The sequence below is a fragment of the Octodon degus genome, unplaced genomic scaffold, assembly GCF_000260255.1.
Source record: "Octodon degus isolate 3935 unplaced genomic scaffold, OctDeg1.0 scaffold00105, whole genome shotgun sequence".
In the NCBI taxonomy this organism is placed as follows: domain Eukaryota; kingdom Metazoa; phylum Chordata; class Mammalia; order Rodentia; family Octodontidae; genus Octodon; species Octodon degus.
The window spans coordinates 4,377,372-4,389,014 of record NW_004524681.1 but is presented as its reverse complement, the minus strand read 5'-3'; the positions used below and the strand labels follow the sequence as shown (position 1 = coordinate 4,389,014).

The 11,643-nt window shown below is 42.7% G+C and overlaps 1 protein-coding gene across 3 annotated transcripts in view; it reads left to right on the top strand.

Moving 5' to 3' along the window:
- The window catches only part of Usp8 (ubiquitin specific peptidase 8), an 85,495-nt gene that overhangs the window by 22,955 nt on the left and 50,897 nt on the right, over positions 1-11,643 (top strand). For all 3 annotated transcript variants that reach the window (XM_023724046.1, XM_004639001.2, XM_023724047.1), the window contains exons 5-7: positions 4,475-4,634; positions 6,944-6,986; positions 8,738-8,882. In XM_023724046.1, coding sequence (XP_023579814.1) covers positions 4,475-4,634; positions 6,944-6,986; positions 8,738-8,882 — 348 coding nt within the window. The remainder of the gene's footprint in view (positions 1-4,474; positions 4,635-6,943; positions 6,987-8,737; positions 8,883-11,643) is intronic.

Below are 11,643 nucleotides of genomic sequence, written 5' to 3'. Positions count from 1 at the left end.
TGTTTTGTGGCTTGCTGGTCTGTCTGGGTATTTGAAAAGAAAAGAAAGTGCAATTGAATATGGTGTTAGTCTGTGTTGTTCTTCGGGAATGCCTGAGGCAGGCTGTCTTTGTGAATACAGGAGGTTAACTGAGTTGGCAGTCTTGAGGTTGAAAGTCCAAGTGGCATGGTGCAGCCTGAGCCAAGGGCCCAGGGTGACCGCAGCCCGTTGTGCCGCAATCTTTTCTGTCTTTGTCTCTTGTAAAATCACCAATTCAGTCATGACCTTCTCTAATGTGTCCTTTTCTGAAGTCCCCTGGCTCTTAACACTGCTCTGAACACCAAGGTCACATTCAATCTCAGGAGTTTGGTTGGGGATAGAGGACCGACCGACCCATGTTTAAACCTTAGCAGTGTGTTGTTTAGGTCACATGGTGCTGGTGGGATCTTGACTATTGGAGGTTTTGCAGGTTTAAGTTGTAACAGTTTCTGACCAGGTGTGGTGGTACATGCCTGTAGTCTTAGCACTTGGGAAGCTGAGGCAGGAGATTTGCCTTGATTTTGAGGCCAGTCTGGGCTCCATGGAGCTCAAGGCGGGTCTGAAGTACGTAGCAAGACCCTGCAAATAACTAACTAAATGTATAGTTGTAACAGTTGCTAAGAGAAGGTGTTAAATCTCTAACCATATGTTTCTGTACTAACTCAGCTTTTGTCTTGTGTGTTTGGAAATTATGGATTTAGGCACATAAACATTTGTATTATAAATTTCCAGTGAATTGACCTCTTCATTGTTACGTTTCTCTTTCCCTTGGGAGTGTCCTGTGTCCTGAACACTGCTGAGGCCATGCAGTCTGCGCTTACTGTTAGCATCCTTTGCTGTTTACTTTGAGCCTCCCTAATGTCTGTACACCTGTGTAGGGCAAGCATGGAATCTTACTTTCACCCATTCTGAGAATGTCTGCCTCATGGTCTATTTTGTCTATTCATATTAAATAATGATTGCTGTAGTTGGGCTTAGGTCTGCATCATTATGTTTTTCCTCGCATTGTCTGTTTTTCTTATTTACCTGGCTTCCTTTGAGTTGCTGTTTTTCATTTCTTAGTTTCCTGCCTTTCTTTGAGTTATTATTCTGTGTAGAACTCCATGTTCTCTGGTAGCTTTTAACAATACTAAATTTTTAAAAAGTAGCTCTGTAGAGATTTCTGTTTTTGTTTTCTGTGTTACGATGTGTGCATATGTATGTAGTAACATTATCTTCATATGAAATATAAAGGCCTTGTACCTATGTGAGTCTGCTTTTATACCTTACGCAGTAGTTGTCACGCATATTATGCCCTTTATACAGTAGAACTTTCCCTTAGTGATAGTGTGGTAACTTGTGCACTTGTGAGTGGGATGTGGTGGCGCTTTCCAGTGTCCCGGGTACTGGAAAGGCTGAGGTAGGCAGGTACAAGACCAGCCCAAGCAACTTGGTGAGACCCTGTCTCAATGTAAAAAATAAAGCTAGGAATGGCTAGGAATGTAGCTTAGTAGTAGAGCACCTCTGGATTCAATCTTCAAAACCAAAACAGAAGGCATGTGTAATTTAAAGAAATGAAAAGGAAAGGAACATATTTTATATTCACTCGTGCATTTTCCATTTCTGCCTGTCTCTGTCCCTTTCAGATAGTTTCTACCTGGAATCATTTCCTTTCTCCTGAAGAAGGATCATTAGCTTTCCTAATAGTTCAGGTCTTTTGGGAACAAACTCTTCTTTTCTCTGATGAGCAGGTATCTGTATGTGTTTCTTTATTCTGAGAGGCTGTGTTCCGGAGATGTGTGGGATTCTGGTTTCTTTTCTGTTCAGCACTTTAAAGAAGCTATGTGTCTCGGCCTCCACTGCCTCCTCTGTGCAAATGGGCTGCCAGTCACTCGTCGCTGATTCTTTGTGTGTAACGTATTGTCTTCACCTGACTCAAGATTTTCTCAGGTTGGGCATGGTGGCACACCCCTGTAATTAGCGCTTTGGAGGCTGGGGCAGACCGAGGACATGTTGGGCTACTTATCCAACCCTGTCTCAAAAAAGAAAAATGATTTTTTGCCCCTCTCAACTTGGTTTGAGTGTACTGTCATATGGCTTGGGATGTTTTTCTTTGTCCTTTTCTTATTTAGAATTCACTACACTTGTAAATCAGTGTCTTTAATAAAATTTGGAAAGCTCTTGGTCATTACTTCTTTTTTATTTTATTTTATTTTTATATTTTAGGAAAGGTTCTACAGAGTGTTCAGAGTCTCACTACTAGATTAGATTCATAGTGATACGCCCGTTTACGGCCTCCCAAGTGTTGGGTTTACAGGCATGCGCCACCACGCCCAGTCTCAATTGCTGTCTCAGTGCACCGGCATAGCAGGCCTAGGGATTGAACCCCTGGCCCCTGTGCCTGCTTGTAGGTGCTTTAATCTGCTGAACTATTTATTGGCCATTATTTCTTAAAGTATTTTTTCTGCCCCATTTGCAGTCTCTGTTGGGATATCAGCTATATGTATATAATATATATATATATATATATCCCCTCCCCAGCATTTTCGTAAGGCTGTGTTCTTGTGTTATTATTTTCATATAGTTATCTGTTCTTCAGATTGGGTACTTTTTTTTTTTTTTTTTTTTGTGGCCACCTCAGTCCACTCTGGGGGCAGGGCTGGTGCTGCATGTGGTGCCAGGGATTGAACCATGATCCCTGCATCCCTGTGTGCTTGCCTAAACAGGTGCTCTATACCACTGAGCTATCTCACCAGCCCTTCAATTGGTCTTTTTTTTTTTTTTTTTTTTTTGAGGAACCAAGGATTGAACTCAGGCCCTTGGCTTGCTAGGCAAGCACTTCTGTGGAGCCATCTTCCAGGCCCACCCTTCAGATTAGGTAATTTCTGTTGCTCTGTACATATTGACTGTCATCTCCAATTTTCAGGTGAGGGTTTTTTCTTTTTTAAAAAAGTTTCACTTCTAGAATTTCTCTGATTCTTTTTGTTTGTAGTGGCTATTTCTTTTTTTTTTTCCTTTTTGCGGAACCAAGGATTGAACTCAGGCCCTTGCGCTTGCCAGGGAAGCGCTTGTTCTACTGAGCCATCTCCCCGGCCCTTGTAGTGGCTATTTCTATACAGTAGAGATTTCCTATGTGTTGACTTATTACAAAAACATTTTTCCTTTCCATCCTGGAACATAGTTGTAACAGCTCTTGCTATGGTCTTTATATACTAAACCCACATTTGTGTACCCCCTCAGGCCACGTTATTTGCAGTCCTCTCCCTTCTTCATCTGAAACTCCCAGGTGTTGCTGGTCGTACTTGGGGCAAACAAGGTAGTGGGTGCTTGATAACATACATTCCCTGCCATGTGCTTATAAACTAAACTAAGAGGGAAGAATTTCAGACTCCTTGGAATGTTATGGTTTGTGTCCCCCAAACCACATGTACTCATGGGCCCAGGGCTTCTCAGAGGCAGCGAGTGTAGAGTTTGTGCTGGGTTCATGGCTAGTGACTGGGGGTGTGAGTTCTACAGCTACAGTAGCCTGCATACAGTATGAGGGAAGGAAAGAGGCTTATACTGCGCTTGTGCTTTTTGCTGTCTTCTGCTGCCTTCAGTGGCTGCCCCTCTGCCACATTCCACCCTGCCTCAGAGGTGGCTCATTACAGGCTGAAACCTTCATAAACTGTGAAATGAATAAACCTTTCCTTCCTTAACTTTGGGTGCTGGGTATTTTGTCCCAGCGGTGAGAGAAAAGGTAACCAAGACACTTAGATATGTACTAAGCTGTATCACTAACTTCCAACAAGTTGGAAATTTCAGTGTAATCATCCTTTAAAAAAGATAGCCATGTGTGGTGGCATACCCTCACTGTCCCAGCACTCAGGAGACTGAGGCAGGAGGATTGTAAATTTGAGCCCAGCCTGTGCAAAGTGAGGGCATATATCTCAGTGTAAAGCCCTTGGGTTCAATCCCAGTACTGCAAAAGAAACAAAAAGCCATAACCTGTTGACCTGGTGATAATCTGGCTCTTCCCCCAGTACATTCTGAAGGCTCATTTTAACATTTTTATTCTATATCACAGCAGTTTCGGACTGTTTTGTGCAGAGAAATAGGGGCTTGCAGTGCCTTTCTAAAGAAAATTGCAGCAGATTTGAATCATCAGAACTGGGTTCAATCCCCAACACCTTAAAAAAAAAGAAACTATAAACTTTACATAAACTTCAGAAAGATTGAAGTCAGTGAGAGGGAAGGAACATCCAATAACTTCAGCTTGAGAGCATAGTCGTTCTTTGCCAGACTTTGGTCGATCTTGCAGTAGACATGCAGCTGTCCTGAGAGGCACCCGTGAAGCGAGTCGTCGGGGAACCCCGTTGGAGGGTGAACGGGCAGCTGTCTAGCAGCCCCACACAGGGGGTAAATTTAACATGGGAACCCCTTTACTCTCCTCTGTCTTGCCAGCAAAATACATACATCTTGACTTTTTTTCAATTAGATATGAAGAAGCTGAAGTTCGGAAAAAGCTGGAGGAGAAAGACAGACAGGAAGAACAGCTACAGCAGCAGAGGCGGCAGGAAGCTGGAAGAGAGGAGGGTAGCACAACGGCCAGAGGCGCTCCAGTGAATGTATTGGACTCCCAGGACAGGCCACAAAGGGTATTGCACATTTCTGTGTAAAGTCAAAGTCTGCTTCTGTTGGTCAGGTGATGTGCACGTGAGGCGTTGAGATACCTCTGTGCAGTTCTTTTTGGCCACCAGGCTCAAATTTAAGGTGTTTTCCTTAGAAGTTAAATACCCCAGCTTCAGTTGGTGCTGGGGGATTTTTATGCGCTTCCTCAGCAGTACACTCTGTCCATTCATTACATACTTAGCTGTCAGGAACTTGATCAGAGTAAGGATTTGGGCTGCAATTCCGTATGTCCTGGCTCAGGCGCGTCTTGCTGATCTCAGTGGAACCAGGTTCCTTGCTTTGTGAGCGAAGGTCTCGAAGGGGGTGATCTTGAAGGTTCTTCTGTCTGACACTGAAGTTTGTGTTAGAAGATTGGCTCGACACACTGCTCACCTGGTGCCGCCTGCCTGCCTGTGCGTTCCTGCAGGCGGGTTTACACCCCTGCCTTCATCCTGCTGTCCCCGTCCTTCCCCACACACACACACTTTCTGTTTCCGCTTTGTCCAGCTGCTCCTTTAAGGCTTCACTCCTGAGGCTGCCGGGGACTCAGTCTGTACCTGTCATTAGTCACTACCTACCTTTCCTTGCTCCTTAAAAACTGGTCTGCAAAAAAAAACAAAACAAAACAATTTTGTTAGCCCTGTTGAAATCCTTGGAAATTCTTCTACTTTGATTCTTATCTCCCTCTTAGGCATTTTACAGTTTCCAGTTTTCTTTTTATTTCTCTTCTTTCTTTTTTTTTTCTTTGTCGATCACTAGTTTCATTAAGAAGTAATGACATTGTTTTAGGCACTATGTAGAAGCAAGTGACAGAATCTGGTCTTCAGGAGCTTGTCATGTGCAATAAATGGCACTGCTGCAAGGTGTTTGTACGTCAGGTAGCTGCGCTACCCAAATAACAAGACTGGGGAGAAACTGTGAAGGGACTTTCTGTTGAGGGAACTTTATTAACTCTTTTATTTTGTTGCCTTTCCAAGAGTAGATGGTCACTTTTTGTTCTTTTTACTTTTTGTCTTTTTATTTTGGAAAGAGAATACTATTTAGCCCTATCAAACTTTATTAATCAACTGACATTTTGCCACACTTTTAAATCTGTCTCCTGCTCTTTCCTTTGCTCAGGTATTTCACAGCGTATTCTAGTTCATGTACCATTTTATTCCTCAATATTTCAGTATACCTCTCACAAAATAGCACTTTGTTAATAACCATAGTCTTTTCTTACCTACAAATTGACAGTAATTGTGTAAGATAATCTAATGATCTGCATATTTTTTAACATAGGTACTTGTTTTAAGTGATTTTTTTCCTGAATTGATTTGTTTGAATCAGGAGCTAGACCAGAGAGACAGTCTTTGCTTGGTCTGTCCCCAAGTGTCTAAAACAGTGGTGAGCCTTGGCACACGTGCCACACATGGCTGTTTTGTTACCCCTGAAAACTAAAAACTTCGCCATCCCTGCCCTAGCATAATCTCCATTGGAGAGTCTCCTTCCTCTCAGTTTTCTTTTTTTAAGAGACGTGAGAAGAATTTATTAGAGGTGGGTGTAGGACATACTGAAGAATGGACTGCGGGTCCTCGGAAAAATGAGGTACTCCTCTCGGTTTTTATTTCGTGGCCTGGACTTTCTAGTTCTGGAACATGAGCCACATTCTTTGTCTCCATGGTTGCTGCCTCTTGTGTCACGTGACTTGGCTTTCCAGTTCCCGTGTTTCTTTTATTTTGCAGAGTGAGTTTCAAGTTTTACTTTATGGCAAGAATGCTGCTCAGATAATATTGTGTGGCTCATGTTGTGTTCTGTATGAAGGTACATAGATGCACCTTTATGTTAGGTTCTTATTTTTAGTTGTGCTAAAATTGATTCTTAGATCCAGGTGAGTCCATGCTTTTCCATCTATGAGTATTTTACAAGATTATCCTGGGTTATCTAAATTAATGCAATATTTTGGAAACATTTCCTTTAATTATGTAATAGAGGACACAGAATGCACAGCTACAATATTTGTTTCATTGTAAGAAATGTTTTCTAATTAAACACTAAATTTCTATAGCAGTATGTGCTTTTAAATTGTATTTGGCCTTTAAAGAAAATTGTGAAGAAATGTCCTATAATTCGGATGTGCTGCTTGTCATTTTAGCTGTGGTCTACACTCAGGTCACTTGGTAGTGCATTGTTCATCAATGTTTTTATAAAATGTCATTCAGCATACTTCTTTTGTTAGGTTTTCTCCTTCACTGATGTTAAAGTTCAACTTTTTGTTTCTGTGAAAGTTGAAACTTTTTTTTCCCCTATGAACTAGATCAATGGTGAAAAGAGTGAAAAAAAAGAAACTGCAGAGAAAGGTAAGTTTGTTCTCTTTTTAAATTCACACTGAGGATTTCTTTTAATCAGAGTAATTTCACATTGTGTACAGTGAGATTCTTAGCATTGTGTCCAGACTCTGTATCAAAGTTTTATGATTTTTTTTAGTCTACCTGTACCACTATATTGAAAATGCCTTCAATTCTGTGTCTACTGACTGTGGGGAATATTTATCAGTAGTTTTAGCCTGACGCGTTGAAGTAGAGGAGTATGCATTTGAAAAGCATTGAAACCATCATTTGTACTTGTTTTCTTTTCCAGATGCAGTTTAGTTAGTGTAGTGGCTTAGATATGAACTTTCAGAAGTCACATTGCCTGGCTTTGAAAACCGGCCCCTCCTCTGAATTCAGTGTGATTTTGAACACACTACTTAACCTCTATACCTCAGTTTTTCCATCTGTAAAGTGAGGCCAATAATAAAACCTATTTTTCTTGGGGTTATTGTAAAGATTGGACTAGTTGCTATATGTAAAATTCTTAGAACCCATTGTAAACTAAGTATTAGCTATGGTTACTATTTATGACTATAGTTTGGAGAGTTAATCGTGATTATTGCTGTTTGCTGGGAAAACAATCTAAACAGTTCGGATGTTATCTGTAGGTGATGTAGTCACAAATACATGACCCAAACAAGACTTAGGAAATCATTTTCATCTACTAGAAGCTTTCTTGTCTCAGCAAAGGTTTATCTTAAGCATAATTATATGTAACACAGGAATAAATTCTGTAATGACAATATTGCTGTAGAACAATTTTTTAAAGAACAGAGTTAAGTGCCCTCTCAGCTTTGCTGGGCTGTCCCAGGGCTACTTTTCATCTTCTCACTTTCCTGGGTCTCCTGCTTGGATGTTCCCTTTTTTGGAGCTGGGCCTATTTCACCTCCTGATGGTGGACTGGGGTCTGTTAGCAGCTGGAGGTGTTGTGCCCGCAGGCTTGAGTCTGTACCCTTCTGGCAGTAAGAGGCTCCAGCTCTTCTGCCCACTGTGGTCTTCACCGCAGGTGGGAGCTGGGGAAACAGCAGCATGGGACCTTCTTTCATCAGGGTCCTCTGCCCAGCTCAGTATCAGGTAATTTAAGTAGCTTCCCTTGGCTTCTTTCTTGTTGGTCTTCTTAGAGAACTGGGAGCCACCCCTTGAGCATGAGTAGAGTGAGGCTCAGCAGGCTTTTTCTTCGCGGCCAGGTAGTAGTGTGTTGAGCTTGACAGCCCCATGCCAGGCGGGCACTGTGAACTGCCACTGCCCAGAGCACCCCAGGCAGCACAGGGTCCAGGGAAACCAGTGTCATCCTGGATAGAGAAGGGCCACTCACACATTTCTGAGCCATAGACATATTTTCTGATGAATAGCCTTGAATTTTCCACTGTCTTGAGTTTTAAAAATAGTGTTTTCATAAGATACACAAAGCCACCACCAGATGTAGCCTCAAGAGCTCATTTTGATTTTCCTTTGTATTTCCCTTTGGTGTGTCGCTGGGCGTCATGCCCATGGCCCAAGCCCACGTGTTGACACCTGACACTGTAAGAGCTCAGCTCTGGCTCCTCTGTGCTGCTGTAAAGATTAACACACATTACACCTGATGTTGGTTGAAGAACTAATGAGTGATAGGGTGAGAGAGCACTGTGACGCTGCGTGTGCTTTGCTGTGCTACAAGAAGCTGTGTTGGTCTCATGTACTGATGTGCTGACGCCTGGAGCTGGTGTATCTTGTCACTTACACTGTCTTTTGATTCCAAGGTGTGATCACAGCAAAGGAACTGTATGCAATGATGACGGATAAAAGTGTCAGCTTGCTGATAATGGATGCGCGAAGAATGCAGGATTACCGGGATTCCTGTATTGTGGATTCTCTCTGTGTTCCTGAAGAAGCCATCAGTCCGGGGTGGGTCATTGAGTATTTAGATAATATGGGAAGCTGCACAATATTAAGTGCTGCTCCCTGGCATACAGGCTGATAGAGGAGGTAGTTGGGTGTTTTCCTGTTGTTCCTTCATTGTTTGCTCTGTCCTGACACACCTTATCCTTTTGGTGAGCAGTGTGAGAAATGTCCCACTAGCTGTATCCTCCTGGCTGTAGCATTTGGAGTCGTATTAGAAATGAAGCACAGCTGCCTTTATGTGCCCTCACCCGACTGCCGTTGTTTTCTGTGCCTCTGGATCATACTACCAAATTGTGAACTAATCAGAGCATTTCACAGGTAGAAATTCCCCAAAGTATTATGATAGGATGTACAAATACTTTCTAAAAAAAAGTATAGCTAAGTGATTAAAAAGAATATAGTCTATGTATCAGGTTATCTCAAACAACTGTCATTTATTATTTTTAGCTAGTGACTAAACCTCTGAGTCTGTTTCCATCTGAAAAATGGGAATTATACTATACCAACTGCCTCAAATGTTTCAATAAGTTTAAGTGAAACTGTGCATTCTCTCTCTCGCTCTCTCTCTCTCTCTGTCTTTGTCTCTGTTTCTCTTCTCCTCCCCCCTCTCTCTCCTCCTCTCCTCTCCTCTCCTCTCTCTACACAGTGCCAGGCATTAGTAAGAGCTTACCAAAGACAAATTCTTGTTAGAAGAAAGGTCTTAAAACAGGGTAGCAATGTAACATTACTGCCATGTGCATGTTGTAGACTAGAAATCCTTGTGTCATAGTAGCACAGCTGAACTTGAACTTGTAGACCCAAGGTTGTTTCCACTGTTTTTAGTATTTTAAAATCCTATGACTCTGATCTTAATTTATGGGATTGTAATCTCTGTGGTAGCCATGTGAATTTTCACCTGCCTTGTAACTCTAGATACTCATGAGGCAAAGGCAAGAGGATTGTAAGTCTGAGGCGAGCCTGAGAACTCATTTTAGAAGTCAAAACTGAAGAGGGAGGAGGATAGAGTTCAGTGGTAGAGCACCCAGTTAGCATATGCCAGGCCACACTTCAGTCCCTAGTACAGAAGAAATAGAAACTGTTCTAGGGTTTACCAACAGCATTAAAACATGTATTTTTAAGAGCTAGATAAATTTTATATAGTTTTCAGCATCCTACAGACCTTTGGTGACTAGCTGACCCAGGAATAGCATGCTTGAACTGAAGGTTGAGTGTTTACTGGAACAGGTCTGAATGCATCCCCAGGATCTGAAAGGCCAAGGTGTACAGCCTTTGCATGATCTGTCCCAGCAGAAAGCTGGTGGTCTCTCAGGAATTTGCAGTTAGGATTACTGTGAATCTCAGAATGATTTTAGGTTGAAGATTAAAGAGAAATGAGAAAATTATTCCCTTGTAATTTTTGTTTCAGTCTTGAATTGGCTAAAAGCAGTTTCAAGTTGAGCTGCTGCATCTTCTGTCCTACCCTCCCTTTCCTACGAACAGGCCTCGCAGGCCATGCGGTCCCAGCTGTAAGGACAGAAAGCACTCCTGTCTTGTACGTGTGGCCAGAGGCACAGGCCTCCGGACCAGGATGCAGCACTGCCACTCAGTTACAGCTCGCTTCCCCACCTACCCAAAAACCGCCAGTTGTTTTTCCGTTAAGGATGCAAAGTGGCTTTATTTTTCTATCCTAGGAACAAGCAGCACCGTTTCATAAAACAGAATGAACGTCCTGAAGGGCTGAGCATGAAATACCCATTCTGCTTCCTGGCCTGGGCCCTCACGGCCTGCCCTCTGCGCAGCTGGCTGCCTGTGTCTCAACTGGGGCTCCTCAGAGGCACCCCGCGGTGGGGCGGGGCTGCATTTCCTGTCCTTGCTGGGTGGTCTCCCGCTCTGTGCACACAGCGGGTCAGCTTCTTCTTAGATTTACCTTTTATTTACTTGCTGTGATGCTGTTTTCCATAGATACAGGAACATACAGTTTATTATTAAAATAAGTTTATTTAAAATAGAAGATGATTTTAAATTGTTATTAAGTTAATGGTTAAATCACATTTAAATATTGAATTGCGGTACAAGTAAAGCAGAGTCAGGGCAAACTGAAGATGGCTCGTGAAGGACCTACATTTGGGGAGCACTGGTGACGCAGTGGTTTCCCAAAGTGCCTGCTTGTGTTCTGTAGAATGTTAGTCCTGAGAACAGTATTAGGCACGTATATGCCTGGAGTTGGAAATGGTTCTTATGAATATCACATTTCATTTTTCTTGTTCTTTATAGACCAAGCATCTGCTCTCTTCACTGTCAGGAGAGGAAATATGTCTGGCTATGTATTTATTAGTCCTGAGGTGGACCTCAGATTGACACATACCAGGCAAACATTCTACCACTGAGCCTCATCCCCAAGCCTAGGAGACATTTTTCTCTTTCTCTCTTTCTCTCTTTCTCTCTTTCTCTCTCTCTCTCTCTCTCTCTCTCTCTCTCTCTCTCTCTCTCTGTCTCTGTCTCTCTGTCTCTGTCTGTCTGTCTGTCTGTCTCTCTCTCTCTCTCTCTCTCAGACAGGTTCTCCCTGAGTAGCGCAGACTGGCGTCCAACTTATAACAGTCCTCCTGCCTTAGCCTCCCAGGTGCTGGGATTACAGGCATGTACTACCACTTCTGTCCCTCTTTATTTCCTGGAAGATACAGTAACCAACATTATTACTTAAGAATGGGATTTTTGCCAGGGAGATGGCTTAGTGGAATAAGTACTTGCCTGGCAAGCGCAAGGGCCTGAGTTCAATCCCTGGTTC